We start from the raw sequence: 26,541 nt of genomic DNA on the forward strand, positions 1-26,541 counted from the left end.
AATAAGCTTCCTTTTTTCTGGAGAAGGAATGTATAGATGGTGGGGGATTGGAGGTGGTGGGTGGAAGAATTATGTTGACTGGGGTGAAACACGTTAAATCCTTCTGTTCATTCGGACTCCTGCTACCAAGTGGTTTTCCATGAGTCTCACAAAAGACCATTTTTTGGTGAGTGGCAGTTAAAGAAGCCTTTTCGGTGTGGTTGCTTACCTGTCCTTTCATGTGTAATAACATGTTCTTATACTTGATGACAACAAGGATGGTGAAAAAGTAGTTCCAAAATGAAGATGGCGATGGTACAGTTGTAGAGCTCCTGAATGATTGTTTCTATGTGCTGTTACAATACTCCAGGAAATGGCTGGGGATGCGGTGAAGCCGCCAACTTCCATATTGATGGCTCTGTGTTCATGCTGCAGAAGATGCTTGTGCTGCGTTGCCCTTAATGCATGCTGCTTCATGGTGCTGGACACCGCTCCCCTTTTACCTGCATGATTTCTTGTGCAAGCATAAAAATCTTGGGGCTGTTTCTTAGGTGGCAAGCACTGTTGTGCTAAGGAAGACAAACATGCTGAAAGGAAATGACAAAATGTTTAGATTATGCGGTTTCATTTCTTCAAGGAATATAACTGAGAATAACAAATAATGACTAATATTGAGATAGTCTGCCTCAGCTATTGTATATGTATAAACCACTCTTGGTAAATTTGTTTTCTGAAAGCGTGAATTTATTAACCTTTAAACTCTGAAGGACCAACATGGCTTTGTTCTACAGTAATATTTAAAATCAAACCTCCTGTTCTGGTTTTGATTTTTTTATGATGCTATGAAGTGTTGTTGGGCATGGCTTCAACAAAATACAGGACCTTGACAGAAAGCAAGCTCAAGATAAATACCTCGTAGACTGTAGGTATTTGTTCTGTCTTCTCCAGTATGTGAGGAAAAGGAAGGAGGACAGTTCCTGTCTCATCTACTGCAGTTGCCATGTATAGCTTCACCTTCTTTGTCATTCAGATCAGTCACTCGGGCATTCCAGGCTGTCATTCTCTAAATAGAAGGAAAGGACATATTTCCCCTTGCTTTCCTTCCCTTCTGTAAAAGGCAAAAATCTCAATAAGCTCCGTTTACACAGTTCTTTGTTCTATTAAACACAGTTGACAGCGTTTCTCTCTGGCTGCCAGAGCAAATCAGGAGATCCTTTGCATTGTCTCAGGTTTGTGCCTCTGAACAGCTGACCTTTACATTGCTTAACAGAGCTAGCCTGAGAAGTGCTTAGAGGGCCAGAGCATCATTGGCTTATACATCATCAGAGTGGTCCGTCTTTTGCCCAGTGCCATAACTTGTCTGTGGAGAGAACAATCCAGAATAAAGAACAAAAAATAAATTGCTAAATAACAGCTCAAAATAGAAAGCTCTGTACAGCTCACAATGTATTCCCCCCTTTTTTCCTGCCATTTTAAGCTATTTAGAAACAATTTGTTTCCTGCTTTGAATGGAGGTAATTTTATCACAACTGTTTATTTTTGTTTTAACAGCTTTAGTTTACACAGCCCTTTATCATCCCTAAATATCTTTCTGATTTAGAATCTTGGTTTGATGCCAGCACAGTTCTGGGGCCTTAGGTGAATTAAGTCCGATGTTGTGGTCTCTTTTTAATACCTATTTGAGCTAATCTGTTTTGGTACATTTCAGAATGTTGCTCTCAAAGGACCTGTAACTGGCATAGCAGGAGTGTGGTGTGTTTGAAATGTCTTGAGAAAATTAATCTCTCTCATATACCCATAGAGGAAAAAGTGTGTATGAAGTGTGAAATTCCTCCAGATAGTGTTGTGAGAATTTAATCTTCATGAATACTAAATTATCTTGCATTTGTAAGGAAAATGAAGCAACAGAGAATCTTATAGCTCTGGGTGTTTTTGAATAGCCGTATGTCAGTAGTCCCGTATCTTGTCCGAGCCAAAAATTGGGAACGGTTGGCTCCTGGGAATTTTAACACTTTGCTGCTGACACTGTCCTTGTTCAGACTTCAAGGAGCTTACTATAAAAGTGCACCCAACACTCGGATTTGAGCTCTCTATCTTGTGGTGTAGACGATTCAGCAACAATAAATCCAGGTAAAAGAATCATGTCTTTGCTTATAGAGCCAAAAATGGAAACTGACACCCCCAAAAGACTTGTCTCCTTCCTGAGAAATGTTAAAGATCTGAAAAATTTTCCTACTACTAGGACTGCTGTGATAGGAATGTTAGTGAACACCTTGTTGATGTTATGTACTTAGCTTCTCAGCTGTCCAAATGACAGATTCTAGAAAAGATGACAGATTCTAGAAAAGTTACTGTTAAAAATTTAAAAAAAAAAAAAAAAAAAAAGTAGTGAGAGGCCTGACTACTGTCACGTTTATCCTATCCTGGCTATATTTGAAGTATTTAATAATTAGACTTAAAAGAAAAGCAAAGGATGTGCTCAGTGCTTTTGAGGATAGCAGTTTGCTGAGCTGCTGGCCTTACCTTAGTGCCTAAGTTCATAGCTCTGCCACAGCTGTTTCAGACTGCGTGGGTGTGTTGGTCAGCAGCAGCAGCAGAGGCTGCCAGCTGAAATGCTCTGCAGTTTTTAATGCCCGTTTAGCAATCTGACCTCCCTGCTAACTGTAGCTCTTCTTGCAGAAAATTTCGTGTTTAAAATTCATACTCTGACAGTCTAGGTCACTCAGGTTCCTGCTTAGTTCCCAGCTGTTTCTGTGGGCCACATTTGTCTTTTGGGGAAACTGTCCCCCCCAGCTCTGTTCTCCTACTAAGCTGTTTGCAGTGTGGCGAAAAAGGCCATGAAAAGCTGAAGAAAAAAAAAAAAAAAGGAGGGTGGTTGGAAGAGGTGCGTTTTTCCATTTTTAAGAGGAGGGATCACGTCAGCCATGAGCTATCCCTTCCTTGTGTAGGCAGAGCTAGAGAGGCCAGTGCAGCTGCACTTGGCAGGATTGCTCCAAGAGGATTGCTGACATATATATGCTGAGATATATACACATGTATATGTGTGTGTGTATATGTAGTAGGGAATGATCCAATGAAAAAATAAATGAGAGGAGAGAATTTTTCAGGCAAGGGCGGGCATGGCTTTGCAAATCCTTGCTTGCAAGTTCTTTATCTGTACAACTCGAAGGTGTATATCTCATGTGCTTTGGGAGGAAGATGAGAGAGAGTCTCCTTAGCATGTCTTTAAGGGTTAAGAGCATGTTATATTATTTTCTGCAGGACTGTTTTGTACTTAAGCACTGCATTATTGTTTCTTAATATTACTGCAGATCTTCATTTTATCTAATTTGTTCTGTTTCCACTGCATATAGTCCTCCTCTTCTGTCACCTTTGCCTCTTGGCCTCAGCCATGAAGTGATAAGAGCAAGAGCAGACCACTTCTTGGAAAAGCCAGGGCTTTTATTCTTATTTATTTTTTTATTTAAGTCCAGAGGGCTCTTCAGTTTGTGTCAGTCAAAAAATAATAAATGACGCCATTTTCCCAGTAATTCTTTTAACTTTGAGGAGCTTTGTAAAGCTGGCCTCCGTATCCGGCTACTCAAATGCAATTTAGTTTGGACAGGCATCACTTCACTCTGTTCTGTCCTCATTTGGAAAAAAAAAAAAAAGCAGCTGTTATTTCCTATACTGCTTTCATTATGAGGACTGTATACCGAGACAAAGCTCTGTGGCAGCATAGAGAATGAAATGACTCTTGGATTGTCATCAAGCACAGATGGGTGATGCTCAGGAAATCTGTTGTAAGCCTGAGGTGAGGTTCCTCTTACAAGGTGTGATGTCTCATCATAGAAGAATGATGATAAAAGATGAAGACGCCATAATGAAAAACAAGTGATGACCCAGAAACAAAAGCCTAATTCTTATTGAAGCCCCTTGAGGTTTCTGGACTCTCTTTCATGCGGTCTTCAAAGATCTGGAAGTCCATGTGAGACCTGTTGAGTAATTCCCATAATTACTTCCATATTTCACTTCCATCCACCGGCCAGTGTCCCGGTCCTCTTCTCCCACAATTAGTGATGCTGAAAACCTACTTTAATTTTTTATTTTAAAGATAGCTTTTCTGTTCATTTCAGAGAGTGGCTAGGGGCGGCCATGCATTCTATCAGTTAAAATCCAGTTACTTCTGATGGGAGGTCTCTGCACTGCTCCTTCCCTCCATCACAGAATAGATTGAGGAGATTTTGGCAAGGATGAAAGAAGGAACCTTTGCCAGAGGGTAATTTTCCCATCCCATATTAAGAAGATCTTTTGTTCAGCAAAGAGACAACGATCACTGTGATTTGTTTAAATTTTTTGACTTGTGGATGTTTTATACTCAGAAATATTATTTGTAACTGGTCCATTGGTAAACATTCTCTTTGCATTTAGAAGTAGTAAATAAGGTTGGTTCTAGCCTCTGTCTCAGCCAGGGCCCCAGAGATGGATGTTTTGCAAAGCTGGGGGAGGTCCAGCCAGCAGAACTTATAGCATCTTCTGTTACTGCCCAAGTCACGAAAAGGCATAGGAATAAGAAAGAGGCAGCGACTTTGTCGTGTTGCCTGAAGAGGTTTATACCTTTCTGGCTTAATTAATTTACCCTTGCATCTCTGACTGCCTCTGCATTGTGGAATGGCTCGGCTTTGGATAACCACTCCCCTCCTGCCAAACACAGCACAGAGCAGGATCACTGTGAATGCTTGCTTGAATTCCTTGCTTATTGCTTTCATGAGCTCTGGAAGACAAGGAGCATACAGAAATTACTTTACTGATGGCAGGAATACTACCATTCTACCTACCATAATAAACCACCAAAGCCAGATTTGAAGTTTTCCCCTAGGCCCTTCCTGGGAAAATAAAATGGTCCAAGTAAAGAGATCACGACCCAGATATTTAAGAAAAGGATTATAATATTATTATTTTGAATTCTTTAAAATTCCAGTCCTGCCCAGTTTATTGAACAAATAACTTGTTCAGTGCTATCTAAAGTGAACACTCAGAAACAGAAATGTTACTTATATTCAACACGTAGATGTACCAGCCGCTCAGGAGGCCGGAGAGCCTAAGCATTTTGCTTAGCGTTCAGTCCTTTGTTTGTTTCTAGTTGGGAACTCTCTCTAATTCTGCGTTCGTATTCCTTTCATGTTTCGGATGCGGAAAATCTCGGAGTAACGTGATGACTTTTCTGCTTAACAGTTTTGCTAAAAATCCTGGCTTGACACATAATTTGTGATTTAATTTCCTAGCAGCACGCTGGTGTTGAAACCAATTTAACAGGTGAGACCCTTGTGTCCTTGATTGTGAAGTTGTGCCTGTAGGCTTCAGGACTTGTAGTGGTTTCTGTGGTTCACCAGAGAAGCTGAAAGTAGCCCTTGAAGAAGATGCTATGTTTTACTGGGTAGTCATATTCCTAAACAGTGAATTGCCAGGAAGACAAGAAGTCTACCCCAAAACACCTCGCTGCTCACCAGCATGGCAGAAATTTGTTGGATTTAGACTGTTTGTTAAAACCAAAGCCATCACTTAAGTCAGGGAGGCAAAAGCAAAGGATTTAATTGTTACTACTAAAAATGTTATTCATAAAGATTTTCATTGACTTCATAAAAATATTTTTTCTTTAGGTAATTTTTCTATTTGGTTTTGAAGGGTTGTTCTAGTGTAGGCTGGAAATGATATTCAGATGCTTTCAGCTCAGGAGCACTGCTTCATTCTGTTTCTGTTGCTTATACGCGTCAGAGAATTGTAGAAACTGAGGCATTACAAAGATTTTATAAAACTTCCCATATGCTTCACAACTTGCAGCCCTTTTATAGGGATCCAGCAGACTTTTCCTGATCTTAGTGCCATTTCTTTCCTTTTGGCAGAAATACAGATAATTTTTGGATAACGTTACTTGCTTACCAAAGGGATGATGGAAGGAGATTTGTATATAATCTCTACTTCATTTTAGGTGTCTAGATTTTAAAGAAGAATCTTTTTCTTCTGTACTGGCAGCCTCTTATGATGAAAATCCACCACAATCACCTTGTGGACTTTGATACAAAAATAACTAAGAAGATAAGCTTACTTGAAATTTTTCTTTCTTTGACTGTTAAGATCTACATCTGAAGCACCATGAATGCTTGGGAGGGGAATGTGAGGATTTGAGTTTGTTATTATTAGGTAGAATTAGTGCTGTAGTAGCAGCAATTGCTTTGGTTTTCCTGGAGACAAGTAGTTAAGTCAGTCTGTAATGTGGGAAGGAAGATTTAAATGATCCAGGGTACAGTTTCAATTGGAGGAAACTTCAGTGGGTCACTTCTGCTGCCAGTGACTGTTTGGCCTGATTCTGCACTGCTCTGCAAAGTGGCTGAAGCATTACCATATTGCATCTGTGGTCTCTGCTATTCAAACAGCAGATATTTTCAGATAAGCGCAGAGAAATTTTCTTATTCACCGAGAGAAGTAATGCAAATCAGTATGTCAGCTTTGATTTATTATATTCCTAGAGGATAGTGTGCATGGGTGCTTTTCTTATGAGGCTGTCTATGCTGCAGAGAGATTTAATTTTCAGCAGGGAATGTATTATGCAGCTTATTTGATTGCAAATTTGTTTAAACAGCTTTCAGCTTTAAATTTCCCAGTTAGGTAATGTAGCTTTAGATACTAATTGCAAAATTGTCTTGATATGAGTCACACAGATTTAAGGTATAGTGCACTTGGTCTGACTGCTTGTTAGCTTTAAGCTGCTTTACACAATAGCTGCCCTACAACTGAATTTAACACGTTCATTTATTGAGTTCTTTTCCAAATAATTTTTGTCTGAGGAAGAAGGATTTTCTTGATACTTAAGGAATGGCTGTCTTCATTCATGAAGTTTTGATGCTGGAGTAGGCATGTTTTGTGGATTGGTACACCAATGTGATGAAATAAAGTGATTTTTAAAACTCAAAAATGAGTGCATGACACAGAGAGCGTCTTCTCTACCTGTTTCTTGTGGTTTCATTTTCCTTTAGAGGATGGTGGGAGGGATCATTTTACAGTCACAATCTGTTTGGAAAATAGTGAGCTTCACACCTAAGATTCCTTCTTTCATCCCTTCGTTTCACAGGCCTAAAAGATGCTACAGGCTCTGAGAGTGATGGTGGTGACTCTTGCAGCACAAAATCAGAAGGAGCCAATGGAGGCACGACAATCCAACCCAAAAAGGTCAAGGGTGTTGGCTTTGGAGATATCTTCAAAGACAAACCTATAAAGCTACGACCAAGGTCAATAGAAGTTGAAAATGACTTTCTCCCAGTAGATAAGGTACGTGTCATTTCTTAATTCTCTCTTGGCGTTGGTTTAAAGAAGTTTTCATCCTAAAGTTCTAAATTCTGTCGCTGGCCAAAACTTGAACCTTTATGGTTGTTATTTCCTAATCTTTCTGTGGACAAGATTCTGCTTTTTTTTCTTTTGCCCCACACACTAGAAAGTGAATTCTAGTGAGGTTAGCTGCTTGCAAGGATTGTTACTTTGCTTAAAGGTTTACTCCTCTGTTTGTACCCCCATCTGTTTAATTGGCCATTTTTCCTAAGAAAATACTACTTTAGAGAACAAGACAGGAGAGGTTTTTCAGGTTTTCAGTTACTTACCTTACAGTAAAAAGAAATTGCTAATTCTTATGTAAAGTAAGAGGGAGATACTGCCATTGTGCCATCGGTTACCTCAACTTAGTACTGGATTTGTTAAAGGATGTTTTCAAAAATCACCTAGCTTTGTTTGAAGGGATTAGTAAAAGAGAAAGCACATTTTTCATGGGATTGTTCTATGTGCATAGAAAGAAAGTCCTGAGATAAACACTTGGGGAAAAAATTTACTCTCTGACAAATTGAAACAGTCCATTTTTTTAGAGAGCACTCTATGTTCCAAAGTCTCCAAAACTATCACTATGTAAATTAGAGATAAAGAGACTAGAAAGCAAAATGAGATGTTTCTAATGAACTGGAGGAGGCAAACTGGAAAAAAAAAAAAAGGATTGATCACTCTAAGGTATGTTCATTAGGGAAACAAAGAAATGCATTGTTTCCTAATGAAGTAACAACCAAAGAAAAATCTTCCTTTAAGTGAACAGTTAGATTTGCATAGGGTTACCGATATGCTGAGAAGTGCTCGGAGGCTTCCACAGCCTGGAGTTCTGCTGTTGGCAGTTACGTGATGCATTTTCTTTGGCTTCATGGTGATTTTAAGAAGCTCCTGGGCAGCTGCTCTTGTTCCTTGCTACGCAGCTTCTCACCTTTTGAGTTGTGCTTGTCCAGTTGTCCGTAGAACCAGGCGCTTCATGAACTGCATCTTTTTGGCCCACAAAGCTTTTGTTTCTTATTCGAGATCATTTCAGTGACCTGATTTATAGCACAGCGCCTACCCCTACATCCGCCTTGAGTTATAGCGGTACAGCAGAAGGGGACATCCTGCAGAGGCATGGTGGAAACTTCTTAAGTTAGTTACACTGATGGAGAATTGGTTAATATTTTACAGTAGACTGCAATTTGGATTCTGTATAAGGAGGGTGGTGAAGAGCTGGGATAATCTAGGTAAGGTAAAACCTAGATTGTATTACTCCTTGATCATTGCTGACTTCTTGAAAGCCTGCATGGTACCCTGCTTGCCTTCGCTTTCTGGGTGGGCTTATTAACTCACGTGCAGGGCTTTGTTAATATGCAGGGCTGGGAGCAGCTTAGCTGTATTCCAATGGCACCTCATCAAAGAAGCCCCCCTGGGATACAAGACAGGGACGGGACAGGCCTGGCGGTGTTCACCGAGGGCTAGCTAATGAACCTCCCTCCTGCCAGATTCAGGGAACAGGATAGAGAGTGGTGAAGTCAGCTTTGCATGGAGCCATCATGGTGTCTATCTGCAGTGTGGTTTATTTGTGACCCTGGCCAGTGTTTAAGGGGCGATTGGGCTTTGTAAGTATGCTGAAAAATAATTTTACCAGCACATGAACTTGGTTAATAAAAGGTTTCTCCATTTTGATGGGTGTTTCTTTTTATAATTTGATGGTTGTCTGCAATTTTGTTCATGGAAGTCCCACATAAGGAAAATTACTCTGTAGATTACTCTGCACCTGATAGCAGATAGACTTAAGCTCATGCATGGCTGTACTTAAACTTTTTTTTTTTTTTTTTTTTGACTCAGGACATAAAAACCCCTGTAGTATCAGGAAATGTGTATTTTAATAATGCAGTTCTACAAGAGATAAGTTTTAAATTATTAATTTCCCACATCTAGGTACGTAAAGGAAATACGCAGTGCAGGAAGAAAATTACCAAAGATAAACACACTACTGTAATTTACATTACAATAGTATTTATAATTGGTGTGTAACATAAGCATTAGCTTGTAAAGGTGATGCATATGTATGCACTGACAAGAATTCGTGGTGCACAAAATTCAGTTCTCCCAAGTCTGATACAGGCAGATTAGAGTTTACAAATGATAAAGGCCCTGTTAATGCCATGTGAGGATTTCTTGTATTTGCAGTTTACTATAATTGTAGGTATCTCTACAATAGTGCTTTTAAGTGGGAACTGTTTAAAATAAATTATGTATCCCTTGAACTCTGGAGTCCCTTGTTTTAATGTGAAGTGTTCGCAAAGCGCTTATGAAGTGGCCTTCATTCCCTGAAGGGAAGTCTTACTCCACTTTATAATAGTGAGAAGTCTTACCTTTGTTTTTCACAAAACCCAAATATTTGTGTAACGTAAGTCAATAGGTTTGTTACCGAGCCAAAATTAAATACAGAATTTTCAGAAAATTTCTAAAATTTTCCATCCTACCCACAGACCTTCCTTTCTATGTCTTCAGATTTCTCCTTAATTTGGCACGGTTAGTGGAAAATAATGGCTTAATTTTTGTAAACACAATCCATTATTTGTGTTTCAAGTGTGTAGATAACTAAAAGCAACACTTCTTTGCTGTCATTGCTTTCTTCCTGTCTCAGGGTGAGGATGGTTAACCTTTGAGCAGTGCCATTCAGAGGCTTCAGCACTGTGGTCTTCGCCTCCTCATAACACCAAAACATGATTCACTGTCATAACATTCGATTACGATTGCAAAACATTAACGTCCCAAGTACTTCTCTCCTGACTGCAAGAAATTCCTCCCTCATCGTTGTCATGTTCTTTGCCATTTAATGCTGGCTGAGAGAGAGAGAATCCTGTCTTAAGTTTGTCATTCCAAGCAAGGTCATATTTATCTTGGATCAAATAGTGGATCAAAAGTATTGCAATGTATGATGCAGAGTGCCAAACTGGTACAAATTTGTCTCTAGCAATGTAGTTTTTAAAGGGATCTTTGCCCTGGTATGTGCCTTGCTCATTTACAAGTAGCCTCAGTTTTTCAATAACTTGTAATATTTTGAAGAGGCTGAAACAATGCTTTCATCAATTCCTTCTTTTTTTTTTTAATTCTTTCTGAAGTTTGGGGGCCCTAAAACTCTTTCTCTTGCTTCTTCTTGATACAGTTATTGATGAAACATTTTATATACTACAGTAATGGTACTGTTACCTTTTTGATTTAAAATATTTCCTAACAACTACTAATTTTTTCAAAAGCATCAACAAATTACTGTGAGGATTTTGTAATGTGGGATTATTTAGAACAAGATAATTCCCATGGAAAATGTCAGTCCCGTTTACAGAAGAATCTCATTTTGTTGGCATTATCACTTTGTGTTCTAATGTGTTTTCAATTTTATGAATCATAAGTTTAGATAATATTTCACGCAGAGGTGATAAGAATTATTGAGGTGTTAAGAAGGCTTTTACACAAATATTGGCAGGAGTATGAGGGCAGCAAGGATTGCTACCAGTTGAGCTGAAGCAGATGCCATCAGGGTCTCCTGTAAATCACCAGGAAGTTTGATGTGCTCCCAATGTTAGCCCAGTGGTAACAATGTAGGATACAGTGGCCCTTGACTTTTAAGGTGATCAATAAACTCTAACTAAAGGCAAAACTGAGGCATTGTGTGAAACCTCATTGGTTTTATTGGTGTGCCGAATTCATTGCTTTGCTGCTCTTTGTTCTAAAAATCACAGAAGCAGATTATCCTAGGGAAATTAATGATGCAGTTGTGGGAGTTTAATTTAAGCAGTGCCTTCAGAATTGCGCTTTTTTAAAAAAAAAAAAAAGAATCAAATACTTATGCTTTGTAGTCCTTTTCTTTTCCTCTTTGCGTTGATGAATTGACCACTGGACTTGTATAGCTAGAATCAGATTCCTGAGGCTTGGCTCTGTCGAATTCCCATTAATGATAGGTGTAAGTGAACTAATCTACAATGCTGCATGTGACTGAAGACACAGCTTGCTGACAGATGAATTTTTAAAAGAAATAAAATATGCATATAGGCATGTTGTATCTCCTGAGAAAATTCGGTGTAACACTGTTCAAGTAGCACAAGTTTTATGCTCAAATAGAAATGCCTGTTTCACATGTCCTGCTTCTGCTCATGCAGCTTTAAGACATTTAAACAAGTGTTTATGCTTATTTCTTTTCTCCTTTTTCATTTTGTAGTAGCTTATCTAAAACTTCTGTTTCTAGATTAGACTTCCTTCCAATATAATCTATATGTGCTTCCACTGATCTAACAAGCTATCACTTTTTCCCCTCCTGTATCTAAAAATAAACCTCTGGAAGTCTAGGAAAATTAATTCAACCAATGCTTTCCTTAGTCTGAGTTAACTGTGTCAGGTTGGTCTGTGAGTTGAGGCTTCAGCTGACAATGCTAAGGGCCATAATAGGTGAATATAAAATAAAACCTCTTTAAAAGCCTGTTTTATCTTTTTAAAAACTGCCCTTACTTCAGAAGAGACTATTGAGAGTATTTTTTTACATTTTCCATTTGAGATATATTTGTAGTTTTCTTCAGGCAAGACTTTCATAGTTGGCTAGCCGTGGTGAATTTGAGCAGAGCTAGATTTCATTAACAGGCTTTGATGAGGTCACATTAGTGTATGCCAGAAATTGATGTAAATTATATACTCAACCATCAAACTGGGGAATATTGCAGCCACTGTCGTGATTTAATATAAAGGGAGAGGCTATCATCGCTGCAGATCCAGCAACTTGTAAGATCCAGTTAACTGGTGTTTAGGGATCCTTCTTCTCACTACAAAACACTGAACTTATACAGAAATTTTTATTTCTGTATATATTTAGTATGTTTGGAAGAGAAAAAATGGAGAAGAAATAATGGAAGTAGACACAAGAGCTATAAGGGCTAGGAGCTCATGTCAATTATTAAGTCTACCTGTCCTCTGTAATAAGACAGAAATTTGTAAACTCTGAGCCTGAGTGCTTGCAAGGTCTGAGTTTCTATTTTGAGCCAGTGAGCTAGGGACCCAGAACCTGGGGTGAATGCGTTGCGCTGACAGTCACATCTTCACCACACCTGCTCTGGCAGTTCTGGCCTGGTTGCTTACAGAAAACATTTTTTCCCCTTAATTTTCAGTTGTCATTTAAAAAGAGGTGTCTGAGAGATGCACGTTGGAGGCTCCTCCTGGCGTTTCTAAACCAGCTAATGATGTGCCTGAGCTGTGCCAGCACTGCCCAGCGGCACCCGTGGTCTGTGGCCGGCACTGGCTGCGGGTGCTGCAGACATTGCACTGCCCTTGCCTCTGTATGGCACAGCTCACTGCTACTTACTTTTCCCCTCCGATGCCTTTGGAGGTGCTTGCTCCCCTAACAGAAATGTTGAAGCCAGTGTTCAAAATACTGAGATAATGAAAAAATGGATGCGAGCGAAACCACCTGCTAGTGAATTTGAACGCTGTTAAAAACACCTGCTGAGGCAGGGCGCGTGCGATATATCGAGTTTGTGTAGCACTTTGCACTGGATAGCACAGGTTTCTGCTGTTCGTTTATTCCGAGACAGCCATCGATGATGGCAGCAGCAGTCGTGGCAAGCATCAGCAGTGTGTCAAACTGTGTAGGAACAGGGGGAAGCACTCCGCTGTTCGAGCAGCATTTGTGTTTTGCTTTCAGGTTGCTGTCTGCTGTAGTCTGGCACTGCTGCCCTAGCCATTTTTTCCAGTGCCATCTTCTGAGGAAAGCTACAGGGGAAGAAGGACCCTGACCCCTTCTGCAGTTGTTTTGAGAACCAGGCTGCCTGCAGCAGGGGCTTGCTCCTTCCCTGGAAGGAACCCCAGGAAGGGTTCGAGGAGGGGCTCGCTCCTTCCCTGGAAGAAACCCCAGGAAGGGTTTCTTTAAGTATATAGGAGACAAAAGGAAAACTAGGGAAAATGTGGGCCCGCTGTTGAACGAGACAGGTGCCGTGGTGACAGATGATGCAGAGAAGGCGGAGTTGCTAAATGCATTCTTCGCTTCTGTCTTCACTGTTCGGGCCAGTCCTCGGGAAACCCAGACTTTGCAGGTAACAGAGAAAGTCTGGAGGGAGCAAGACTTTCCTTTGGTTGACGAGGAGCAAGTTAGAGATCAGCTAGATAAACTGGATATCCACAAATCCATGGGGCCTGATGGGATGCACCCGCGACTGCTGAGGGAGCTAGGGGAAGTCATTGCTGGGCCGCTCTCCATCATCTTTGAAAGGTCCTGGAGGACAGGTGAGGTGCCTGAGGACTGGAGGAAAGCCAATGTCACTCCGGTCTTCAAAAAAGGCAAGAAGGATGACCCGGGAAAATACAGGCCAGTCAGCCTCACCTCCATCCCTGGAAAGATGATGGAACAGCTTGTGCTGCGTATCATCTCAAAGCACCTGGATGAAAAGAAGGTTATCAGAAGTAGTCAACATGGATTCACTAAGGGGAAGTCGTGTCTGACTAATCTGATAGCATTCTATGATGAAGTGACTAGATGGGTGGATGAGGGGAGGGCAGTGGATGTTGTCTACCTTGACTTCAGCAAGGCTTTCGACACTGTCTCCCACATCATCCTCACAGGCAAGCTTAGGAAGTGCGGGCTAGATGAATGGACAGTGGGGTGGATTGAGAACTGGCTGGCAGATAGAGCTCAGAGGGTTGTGGTTAGTGGTGCAGAGTCTAGTTGGAGGTCAGTAACAAGTGGTGTCCCTCAAGGGTCAGTACTGGGTCCAGTCCTGTTCAATATATTCATGATCTAGATGAAGGGATAGAGTGTACCATCAGCAAGTTTGCTGATGACACAAAACTGGGAGGAGTGGCTGACACGCCAGAAGGCTGTGCTGCTTTACAGCGTGACCTGGACAGGCTGGAGAGTTGGGCAGAGAGGAACATAATGAAATTCAACAAGGGTAAATGTAGGGTACTGCATCTGGGGAGGAATAACCCCATGCATCAGTACAGGTTGGGGACTGACCTCCTGGAGAGCAGCTCTGTGGAAAGGGACCTGGAAGTCCTGGTGGAAAACAGGATGACCATGAGCCAGCAATGTGCCCTGGCGGCCAAGAAGGCAAATGGCATCCTGGATTGCATCAAGAAGAGTGTGGCCAGCGGGCCGAGGGAGGTCATCCTCCCCCTCTGCTCTGCCCTGGTGAGGCCACATCTGGAGTACTGCATCCTGTTCTGGGCTCCCCAGTTCAAGAAAGACAGGGATCTGCTGGAGAGGGTCCAGCAAAGGGCTACGAAGATGATTAGGGGATTAGAACATCTTTCATATGAGGAAAGGCTGAGGAACTTGTGTCTCTTTAGTCTAGAGAAAAGAAGACTGAGGGGGGATCTTATTAATGCTTTCAAATACTTAAAGGGAGGATGCCAGAGGGATGGGAGGAGTCTTTTTTCAGTGGAGCCCATTGATAGGACGAGGGGTAATGGGCACAAGCTTGAACATAGGAAGTTCCATCTTAACATGAGGAGGAACTTCTTCACTTTGAGGGTAGTGGAGCACTGGCCCAGGCTGCCCAGAGAGGTTGTGGAGTCTCCCACTCTGGGGACATTCAAAACCCGCCTGGACGCTGTCCTGTGCAACCTGTTGTAGGTGACCCTGCTCTGGCAGGGGGGTTGGGCTAGATGATCTCCAGAGGTCCCTTCCAACCCTGACTATTCTGTGATTCTGTGGTGTAACTTTCCGTTCCTCCGGTTCAGAGTGGAAACGGGATTTATGAATTTCTAAAACAAACAAAAAATCACACATTTGCAAATGGAGGATGATGTTCATGAGGAGCTGTGGACATTATAAATAAATTCTTTAGAAGATTGTTACCCTTTCTGGAGTAACTAATTCACAGCAATAAGAAGGAAGAATAGGGAAAATATGGTCAGCTCCTGAAACGAGAGACAGTCAAAAAGCAGCATGTCCCTTTTGGGGAGCCTGACTCAAAGCAGGACTTGGTACCGAGGAAATAGAACAGGAAATGGAAAATAAGTTTAAAGAGAGGAACAAATTCGATAACCTTAGCTGGCAATGAGTCTCTGCTGAGTCACTGAACTGTGCTATGTGAATGAAGAGTGACTCCTGATCTCCTGTATACTTCCTGCCTTTCCCTGCGATTCCATTGGGTATCTGTGCTTTCCTGTTTCTTCACTTCGGTTTGTAAAGTGTTCAAACTGCCTCAACAGACTTGTCCAGGTATTGGTGACATCGTTCACCTTTCACATCAGCCTGTGGTAGCAGGTTTTGGCTGAGAAGGTTACCTGCACAATGGTTTGTACTGCTTGTGACAGTTTTTAGGCTTTTGTTTTTAATAAAGCAGCTATTGGACTCTAAATAAATGCAAGCTAGTTGTTGTCCGTGCTGCAAGACTTTACTTGTATATCGTTGGTCTTTATTCAGCAAAGATTTGTCGATATGAAAGAAACGCATCAAGCACATGCATGAAAACATTTTCAACTGGCTGGAGCTACTTGAAGAACATCTGAAAATAGAAGCAGAGTAGTGTAAGGAAATATTGATAATACGATAAGGTACTCCTAAAAAGCAACATGGAAAATCTTGTCTGTTCTCCCATGGCACAGCACTGGGCTTCTGCCAGAATGAGTTCTCCTGGAGGAGTGCTCCCTGGGAGGGAATACTGCTGTTTTTTCAGTCATGGTTTTGATTAGGAAATCTTAGGATGCTTCAGTTTGAAAAACAGGATGTGTAGGTTAAGGCTAATGCAATTTAACTTCATAATAGGGAGACAATAAAAGTATGTATGTTGTAAGTTGCTCTGGATCAGCTGATGATCAGTAGCTTGCTGATCACAGCGAATCTCTGAATTTCAATTGAATCTATACCATTACCAAGCCTCATGCCCCGACAATCATTTTAAAAGAAGAATCACTAAAAATCTCAAAATGCTGTGCTTTAATTGTTTAAAATAAAAACTGTATAGTTTAAAGCTTTAATTGTTTGAAATTAAGCCCATATCCTGGGCTGCGTCAAAAGAAGTGTGGCCAGTGGGTCAAGGGAGGTGATTCTGCCCCTCAACTCAGCTTTAGTGAGACCCCACCTGGAGTACTGTGCCCAGCTCTGGAGCCCTCAGCACAGGAAAGACACGGATCTGTTGGAGCGGGTCCAGAGGAGGGCCACAAAAATGATCCAAGGGCTGGAACACCTCTCCTGTGATGACAGGATGAGAGAGTTGGGATTGTTAAGCCTGGAGAAGAGAAAGCTCTGTGGAGACCTTATTGCGGCCTTTCCAGTACCTAAAGGGGGTGTACAAGAAAGATGGAGACAAACTTTTTAGCAGGGCCTGTTGTAATAGGACAAGGGGTAATGGCTTTAAACTAAAAGAGGGTAGATTTAGACTAGATATAAGGAAGAAATTTTTTTACAATGAGGGTGGTGAAACACTGGCACGAGTTGCCCAGAGAGGTCATAGATGCCCAAACCCTGGAAATATTCCAGGTTGGGTTGGAGGGGACTCTGAGCAGCCTGATCTGGTTGAAGATGTCCCAGCTTATTGCAGGGGGGTTGGACTTCGATGACCTTTAAAGGTATCTTCCAACCCAAACTATTCTATAAAAGTAAAGCTGATTTCCTGAGTTCCAGAGATACTTGATGGAGATACAAACTGAACGTCTAGGAAAGATTTCTCTCATGTTTCAGCTTCAGTACAGAGAAAATGCTTCAGAAAGTAGCAGCACTGAGATTCAAGCTGGCTTTTTTTTGCTGTCTGATGAGCTTCAGGAGAACTGGTTCAGGAATGAATATGCTATAGTATGTCTAATAATAGCAGTAAAATCTACCTAAGTAAAATATAATTGATATAAATTGATATAAAAAGATTTAAATTAGTTTAATCAAGGCTTTAGGAATAAATAGTTTTATAAACTGTGTCTTCGTGTTTCTAAGTAAAATTATTATTTTTTTCTTGCCCCACTTGGATTTTGTCATTTAGCATAACTGATTTTTAATTGCTACATCTGAGTTGTTAAGTCTTTTAAACTTCGAAAATATAAAAAAGACAAATTACATTTGATATTCCTAGCACACATGAACCTTGAAAATTAAAAGAACAAATACGGTCAAGCAAAAAAACCCCAACAACTATTTTGACTTCGGAAATTACGTGAATAACTTTCATGCTTGCTGAGGTATTAAAAAGACTAATGATGTAAATAAAACTGAATATAAGATGTAAAATAAAATTTATACACTTGTCTTTTGCTGTCTATTTAGCTTCATTAGCTTGTGGAATTTTTCTGAATGTGTTTCCTTTTTTAAATTTTCCCTAGTTGAGGATTATTTATGAAAAGTCATGCTTGACTGTAGTACTTATACTTTTATATACCCATAAATTGTATAAATTATAGATGTATTATGGATTATTCTTCTCTCTTAAAATAAATACCAATAATTGTGTGTTTTCTGGGCCTGATAGCAATGTACTGTAATATAACTTTAAAATAATTTGTCATTGGAAAGTAGAAATCTTCAGGAAGAGAGTTGCAGGCTCAGTAGGTTTTCAGGCTTTGCTCTGAATCACTCCCGAACCTGTTCTGCAGCATGGTGCAGGCACAGGGAGTGTTGCTGCAACAGATGTTGCTTTTTCTGTAAGCGGTCATGTCTCGCTCATTTCCATTCTTTAAAATATCCTGATGTTTTTTCTGAGGATTTTTACTTGCAGTGATAGTCCTACTCAGATCAATCGTGATTTGCTTTCAGCATAGAGGCCAAAGGGGATCTCAGAGGTTATGTAATCCAAGCCTCTCAAATGGATTAGGACCAAATATATATAAATAATTCCCAGGGGATGGCTATTTTTTAAAAAAGCATCTAGTAGATAAATTTGTGTATCCTCCCTGTGTTCTTGTATTTCACTGTCGTAGCAGAAAATATATTGTAACATCTTGGCTCTGCCAACTAATCTTTTTCTTGTTCTTTTTTGTAGTAGCCATGTTGAACAATTTATTGTCTTCCCCTTTAAAATCTACATACTGTCTAAGTTTTTCATGTCCTTCCTTACACTGATTCTCAAAACTAGAGAGAACCTTTTTTTTTGCTTTTATCTTTTTAATGTATGAGTTCAGAGGCTTTTTCCTTGTCTCATAATTGTGTTGGCACTCCCATGAAAATGCTCTGTAGAGAATGGGCTGTGTGTGTATAGGGAATGTATTGAGTACGTCTAAGTACATCCATAGTAAAAATGTTTGTGCGTAAATGCTTACTGAATAATATATAAGGTCAAATGGGAGCGAGTGTATCGTATCTTGCGGATTGCTTAAATATAAATCTTTAATTTTTTCCAAATTAGCTGAGAAGCGCATGGTGTCTTTCCCTATCCCACCCTTTTTTCAGTCATTTTAAAATTGAATGTTTGTGAGGAGGTAGTATTAAGAATTTATACTATTTTCATGGAACAGAGCATCACCTTAGTGATGTTTCAGTTTCTTGACTGAAAAGAAATATTTTTCTTATTTCTTTAAAAACGAAAAGCCAAAACAAAGGCATAAATGAAATGAATTTTCAGGTTGTTTGTTTGTTTGTTTGTTTGTTTGTTTGTTTGTTTTTTCAAATAGAGAGACTAATAAACTCAGAATTTGTCATAAGCTCATTTTCCTGTGGAGTTATTTGCAAAACTTTCTGCCTGGGCTGTTCACAAAGTCTGTACATCCTTGCTCACGTTGCCTTTCCTAGCTGTCTGTCTCAAGAAGCCAGGAGAGACTAGGCTGGCTTGGGAAAGGAGAGGAAACTTCTCCCTGTGAGTGAGCAGAGGTAGGAAAAGCTCCAGATTTCCTGTGAAATAAACAAGTGGAACCTTTGTTTCCCCGGGATGGCCCTGAGCGTGAGTCAGTGTCAGGGCTGGGCTCCCACTCTCGCTGAGCTGAGCTCATGCAAGGAAGGGGCAGGACTCCAGGGCTCTTCTTGGACACTTCGAGCTGCTGAAAGGCAGTTTGGCTTCACAATGGGAGAGGAGGTATTTCTTTTACAATTAGTTGCGGGTTTTTTTCTATGGCTGTTTAAAACTGTATCATAACATATGTATTCTGCAGAGCACAGGATTCGACTGCAGGGTTCTTTGGTTCCTCTGCACACTTTGTAGATGCTGGGTAGGTAAAAGGAAAAGAAGGAAAAACGGTGCTGGGAATCCTGAAGTCCATTTCTGCTACAGAGGACCGTATTAGAATAGGGGGTTACTTTTGTGTGAAAACATATTCTGTCCTGGCTCCGTTTAGCTTAAGTTTTTTTCCTTTCAGGCTCTTTGGCCATTAAACTTGCACAGATGTTTTTTATTTCTATATGATTTGGTTTCAATCTTCTTACTCTAAAGAATAATTTAACTTTACAGTTAAGCAAAACTAGTTGCACAGTCTTTAGGATGGGCTGCTCTTTCAAATGTTTGCTTAGTAAACAAAAATTTCACCCCCCTTCTTTTCCTTCCCAAATGCACAAATAAAACTTCTTCTTTTTGACAGAAAAAAGAGGAGGAGCTTTACTAATTCCTCTTCTCTGTGAGGTGACATTTGGAGTCTTTTGTACAAATGAGGAAAACTGATACGAATTATTTTTGGAGAAAATGATATTGGGATAATAAAATCTACATGGAAATTATCCTTTCCTTCAAGAAACAGCAAGGAAAACCGGAGTCAACTGATGCTTGTAAAATTTTATAGAAAGCTGAATGGAGAGATACCAAGTAAACTCTTTAATGGTTTGCAGATACTTTGGGGACTGTTAGTAGAAAAACGTAAATTTCTCTTAACTTTGGCTTTTCACAGCTGAAGTCAGTATGGTGTGTGTAGAAATGAAGCTATGAGTTTTCTGAGTTGCTTTTTCTCTTAAAATACGCCACGTGTCTTTCTTTTTTTCTGCCTTAAAAATAGAAAAGAGGAAGGAGGAAAGGAGTAGTACAAAAGGATCATAGACCAGCCAGATACTCAGTGAGGTAAAAAGTCTGTAGGTCAATTTCTAAGATGCCTTTTTAACTCCTTGTTGCACATATTTCTATAGGAGGTCAGTGACATTTTTGTGTTTCTAAAAGTTCTTAAACACAAGGGACATGAGCTTATATTATTCCAGTTAGTTGACTAAGTGCTTCCTAAAAACTTCCCAGTAAAAACCAAGGAGGGGGAGAGAGGACTCAGCTCCTGGGGAGGGAATCCTGATGCAACAGCAACTGGTAAGCCAAGTAGGGACTGCTGCTGCCTGCGTTCTGCTGGGTGCTGGGCTTCTTGCCACGCACTGGCCACCCAAAGAGCGTTGACCTCCATATGTACAGCTGACAGTTTCTTCTGCAGCAGTCTTTGTACCTAAAACACTTGCTGAAAAGAAAAGCTGAAACACATGATATTAGTCATTTTCCATTTGTGTTTCAAATTTCAGAGCTTCATTCAAAGGAAAAGAGATGAAATTCCAGTCAGTTGAAAGAGAACCTGATGGAGATGCTAATGCATTTTGCTTTGTCACTTGTTGCTCTGCAGTTTTCCCTGTGAAAGTTTAAAATAAAAATATCTCCCTGTTTTGCCTCAGTAACTTCTGTCCTTATTTCAGTAATGCAAGGTGGGGAGAAAAAAACCCTAAAAAGTGAGAATTAAAGATAATCTGAGGAGAAAAGAAAAAATACAATGCCAAAATGGAAGGAATATTTGCTGTCAGCTCTAATTCTGGGACTGTCTGCATGACAGTATAGGTTTAGTTGGTTTTTTTTTTAATCGTTGAGTTTGAAAAATGCAATTCAACAGCTGCTTGGCAGTTTTTTGTCAGCATCGCAAAGTTCACAAAACAGCAAAATAGTATTGTTGCCACAAAAAGGAAGATATTAAAGACAAGACATTCCCTGCTTACTGTTTTCCTAGATTTATTTTTTTTTTGAGAGGATAAAGTAGCTGCACTGCTTTCCTTACTGCTGCAAAAGGAAGTGGAGATCCATGTAGAGCAGTTGTAAGGTTCATTAATTTTTGTAAAAGAGAGAGGTTTCATAACAGCAGTTTCTAAGCTGGATGGTACAATCTGGATCATGCTAGTTACCAACTGCAATCTAGACAGGCACGGTTCTCCTGGGAGAGTAGGAAGGAATTTCATTCACTCAGTGCAGACGGACTAAAGGATTCTGCTTAGATAAGGTAGAAATTAATTGTGAACTGCAGTCTGCAAATGGTAAAATTCCTGGCGAGGGGTGCAAGGGGACATGATTTTTTACATTTGCGTGAGCCACAGTCAGTAAAAGGGGAAATGAAAAATAAATAAAGCAGGGAAGAGAGAAGACACATCTGCTCCAAAAAATACTTACTTCTGATACAAAAGCACCTTCTAGCATTGCAAATCTGCAGCTTGAAGAAGAAAGAAAATGAGCTTGTTCATACAGCTTATTTTGATGTGCGCACTTTCAGTGCTTTGAGATGAGGCAGTTGGGAGTGTGCTGTGTGGGTTTCATTGTGTATTTGCCTCTTTTAAAAAAAAAATTCATTTGTTAAAGTGGTTTTACTCATCAGTGATTCTAATGTGTCTTGCTCCGTTTGTTTCAGCAGCATCTACCTAATGTAAACTCTTACATTCTCTTTCTCACCATTAACCTTTTAGAAAGGCAGATTTTTAATTCATTAATGGTTTGAAACTGACAGCATCAAATGTCAGAATTCCAAATTTTACAGAAATGTAAAAGTTATAAATCGTGCAAGTTAAGACACACAGGTTTCTCTCCTGTCCAGCACATCAAGCACATCAGTAGGAAAAAGCCTCTTCTCTCCTGTCCCTGCCCATAATTTGAAATGTTAAGAACTTGTCAAAATAACAAGTTACAAAGCTTTAGAATGTGAACTCACCTGCTGGTACAACAGGTTTAACTGTGGAGAATAGTGATGTAAAAAGCAATATGCGCACTCTTCTGCTCTCCAAGCTACCCGGAGTTTTAATTAAAATTATGTTTCCCTGTTCATATTCACTCATGTTTTTGTTCCTATCCCCTTTTCCCTCCAAGAAGTTAAAACAAAAATTTTGCATTGCATATTTTACCTACTTATTTCTTTGACTGTTATTTGAGATAGCACATATTTCTCTGGTGACTTGCATAACACTAATGAAGATATTGTTCATCTATGGTTTGTAGACTGCTGGTGGTCTGCTAAACACCTGGTAGTTTTAGTGCATGTATAGCTGGATAGGACATTTGGTGCTGGCTCAGGTCATTTCTTAATGGAGCTCAACAGCTGGAAACAACAACTAAAGTAATTTTCCATTTAAGCAGATCTGAAATCGCTGAAGAGATGTTTTGTAATTGTAAATGGGAAGTTAGGAATCTGTGAAGCAGTCTCTAATTAGATGTCTTCTCCACTATGGAGGTTTGAGACTCTCCTTTTAATGCAAAACCATAAATTACATGAATGTGGCGTATATAAACAGAGCTCAGTATAAACATCAATATCATTGCCAAGGGAGCAGTGTATTCATACACTGAAATATTGAAATATTGTGTGTCTGAAGACATCTTAAAACTGTAGCACTTTCTCAGAGAAAATCAGAGACAGCTAAAGCCTTTTCAGCTGCTTGACAGAGTCGAATTTGTTCAGAAGGTTTGTAAGTTGTTACGAGCACTTCACTGATAGTATTAGAGTACTGTGGTAGACGTACTCCATCTTACAGGTCAGACAAAGTTAGGGATGGCTAAAAAGGAAATGCAAATGTGTGTTTCTGTACTGTGGATTTGTCTTTTTCAGTACAGTAGCTGACTGTCAATCCAGTGTTTGCTTTTTATAATCTTTTAGTGGGTTTCTCTGCTTCTGTGGGAACTACAAAAAATGGCCCAGGAAAGCAGATTTACATACACCATAAAGCATTTTCTCCATTGAAAATATCTGTAGTGGCTTACAAATCAGAGGATTTAAATTAACCTGTAGTAGTTACTGGTTCATAGGTTTGAAAACTTAAAATTATTTTCTCCATATCTTTGTTCTCCCTATGTTGTTTTTTTTTTTAACTGAAAAACTTTGTTTTATAATGTTTGGGGGGAGAGAGAAGATGGAGTAATCATTTCAAGTTTCCCTCCCGTGTGTTATCACTTTGGGTTTATGTCACCTTGCTTTATTTAGATGTACTTTCCAAAGTGTACCATATTCGCTATTCTATTTCCATATGTTAAATAATGAGATTTCCAGGGAATTGGAAAATCCTGAGACATCTGTAGTTGAGATCAGAATTGTGCCTGGGCTGGTAGCACACCTCCAAACAAAGATCAATACTGGAAGCTTAGGGAAAAGTGTGACAATGCGATAAACATACAGAGAAATTCCTGCAGTGAGCCTTCACAGCCTCTGGTAATTTTGAACTTTGTGTTTAATAACCCTAATGGATTTTTTTCCTTCATCAAATCAAGTAGTCACGTTTTCATTGCACGTAACATGTTAGCATCTGTAACTCCCGTGAAAGAGTTCCACTCAGTTGGATCACGTGTTGTGGGAAGGAGTTACCTCCTTTTGTTTGTTTTGAATGTGGTACCTGCTAATTTAATCTGATAGCCCTTAATTTTTATTACTGGAAGAGATAATGAGTGAATCCTCCCTAACTACCTTCTCAATGCCTCTCCTAATTTTTATAGACTTGTATTAAATCACCTGTATATATCTTTTTTTTTTCTAGGATGAGGAATCTATTCCATAGGTTTAATCATTCTTGGTGACTTTGTCTTTTCCAGTTCCTTTAGGGACTGAGGTGGGTTATGTGTGAGGGGGAAAGAAGATGAGAACCACACACAACGACCCAGGTGTTGGATGGATTTATACAGCATTTTGATAGTGCTTTTCATTGCTCTTTATTCCTTTCCAAAGTATTAACAGCTATGTATTTCAAAGCCCATAATTTCTGTCAAAAGATAGCATTTTTCCTCCAAATGTGTAATTTTACTTCTCTCTGAACTGAATTTCTGTCTTTCCTCATTTTTGGATCATCTGTGAACATGTGAAAAACAAGACCTTTGATCTATATTCCTGGGGGACTCCACTGGTCACCATAATGAAATCCTGCCTTTTGTTTCCTGTCTTTTAATTGGTTACTTATCCAAGTTAATCTTTTTTAAAAGGGGTGAACAGTAAACTTTTAATCTGCATCTCAGTTTTAGTTTTTAGTGTGCACTTAGGTCACAATTTCAATCTTCTGCAGGAGCCAGGACCATCAACTTTTTAATTTGTGTGTTTTAATGAAAATTGCTGTGATTTGGTCATGCAAAGTAGAAAGGATCATAGTGGACTTGCATAAAGACGGCATTGTAATGCTGTAATGCCAGCATTTATTGATTAGATGGCTGGGTTTATAGATTTATGTATCTGTAGGTATGTCTATATAGATAGATACATACGTACATACATATAGGTAGATAGGTACATATAGCTAGGTAAAAGATAGATCTGTAGATAGATTAGCTGGCTGCTATCCTGCCAGGTAATCATAGAATTTATAGGTTTAGGTTGAAAGGGACCTTGAAGATCATCGAGTTCCAACCCCCCTGCCATAGGCAGGGACACCTCCCACTAGACCAGGTTGCCCAAGGCCCCATCCGGCCTGGCCTTGAACACCTCCAGGGATGGGGCCTCAACAACCTCTCTGGGCAACCTGTTCCAGTGCCTTACACCCCTCAAAATGAAAAATTTCTTCCTAATATTTAATCTAAATCTCCTCTCTTCCAGTTTAAAGCCATTCCCCCTTGTCCTGTCACTACATTCCCTAGTAAAATGTCCTTCCCCAACTCTCCTGTAGGCCCCCTTCAGGTACTGGAAGTCTGCAATAAGGTCTCCCCGGAGTCAGCCTTCTCCAGGCTGAACAACCCCAACTCTCTCAGCCTCTCCTCATAGGAGAGGTGCTCCAGCCCTCTGATCATCCTCATGGCCCTCCTCTGGATGCGCTCTAACAGGTCCATGTCCTTCTTATGCTGGGGCTTCCAGAGCTGGACACAGTACTTCAGGTGGGGTCTCATGAGAGTGGAGTAGAGGGGCAGAATCACCTCCCTCTACCTGCTGGCCACACTTCTGATGCAGCCCAGGATACGGTTGTCCTTCTGGGCTGCGATTGCACATTGCTGGCTCATGCTGAGCTTCTCGTCAGTCAGCACCCCCAGGTCCTTCTCCTCAGGGCTGGTCTCCAGCCGTTCCCCGCCCAGCCTGTATTTGTGCTTGGGATTGCCCCGACCCAGATGTAGGACCTTGCACTTGGCCTTGTTGAACTGCATGAGGTTGGCATGGGCCCACCTCTGCAGCCTGTCCAGGTTCCCCTGGATGGCATCCCTCCCTTCCAGTGTGTCTGCCTCACCACACAGCTTGGTATCATTGGCAAACTTGCTGAGGGTGCACTCAATCCTGCTGTCCGTGTCGCTGACAAAGATGTTGAACAGTACAGGCCCCAGTACCGACCCCTGAGGAACGCCACTTGTTGCTGCTCTCCACTTGGACATCAAGCCATTGACCGCAACTCTGAGTATGACCGTTCAGCCAGTTCTTTGTCCACCGAGTGGTCCATCTGTCAAATCCACGTCTCTCCAATTTAGAGACCAGGATATTGTGTGGGATAATATGCATGGACTACAGAACTAACATATTTATAAACAGCAATCATAATGGGATTCTGTTGACTGAATTTAGATGTCTATGATGCTAGTACTCAAGGTTTCTTCAGTCTGTAGACTAAAAGGCATTATTAGGACATGACCTTTCTTATCCCAAAGGAGAAATTCAGATGAATTACATCCTAAGAGGGCTGTTTACCTCCAGTGACAGAAGGGAAGCCTGCAGTGTCTGGCCCATATGTACACATCTGGCTCATAGATGATGTTTAAGTGAAATGAACTCCATCTTGAATAACTCCTTCAGAACGACAACATATTGTCAGTTTACATCTCAGTGACAAAACCAGCTGAATACTGTTGTACTGAGAAGTATAACCAGATTACATGTAAAATGTGAGGGACTCGCATGTAGTTGTAATACAGCAGAAGCAAGGATTTATATGAAACCCTAAATGTTAAGATTTCCAAGCTTTTGAATGGCTAAGTAAGATATGCTAAATGATCATTAAAATAATAAGTAATTGTGAATAGCACATTAAATAGATAAAATAGTATTAATACGAGATAATACAAGATAAGTTTAATTGCAGCATGTAGTGCTTTCTCCTACAAAAAAATGCACACCTGGAAAATCTACCAAAGAACTTACTACCCTGATCTTTGTTTCTTACCCATTCTCCCC

General features: G+C 40.3%; 1 protein-coding gene across 1 annotated transcript in view; it reads left to right on the forward strand.

Moving 5' to 3' along the window:
* SH3KBP1 (SH3 domain containing kinase binding protein 1) overlaps positions 1-26,541 on the forward strand; it is a 230,759-nt gene that overhangs the window by 133,299 nt on the left and 70,919 nt on the right. Inside the window, exon 7 of the mRNA XM_082499340.1 lies at positions 7,088-7,284. Within this exon, the coding sequence (XP_082355466.1) occupies positions 7,088-7,284 (197 nt within the window). The remainder of the gene's footprint in view (positions 1-7,087; positions 7,285-26,541) is intronic.

Source organism: Vanellus vanellus, assembly GCF_965231255.1.
Source record: "Vanellus vanellus genome assembly, chromosome: 1".
NCBI lineage: Eukaryota > Metazoa > Chordata > Aves > Charadriiformes > Charadriidae > Vanellus > Vanellus vanellus.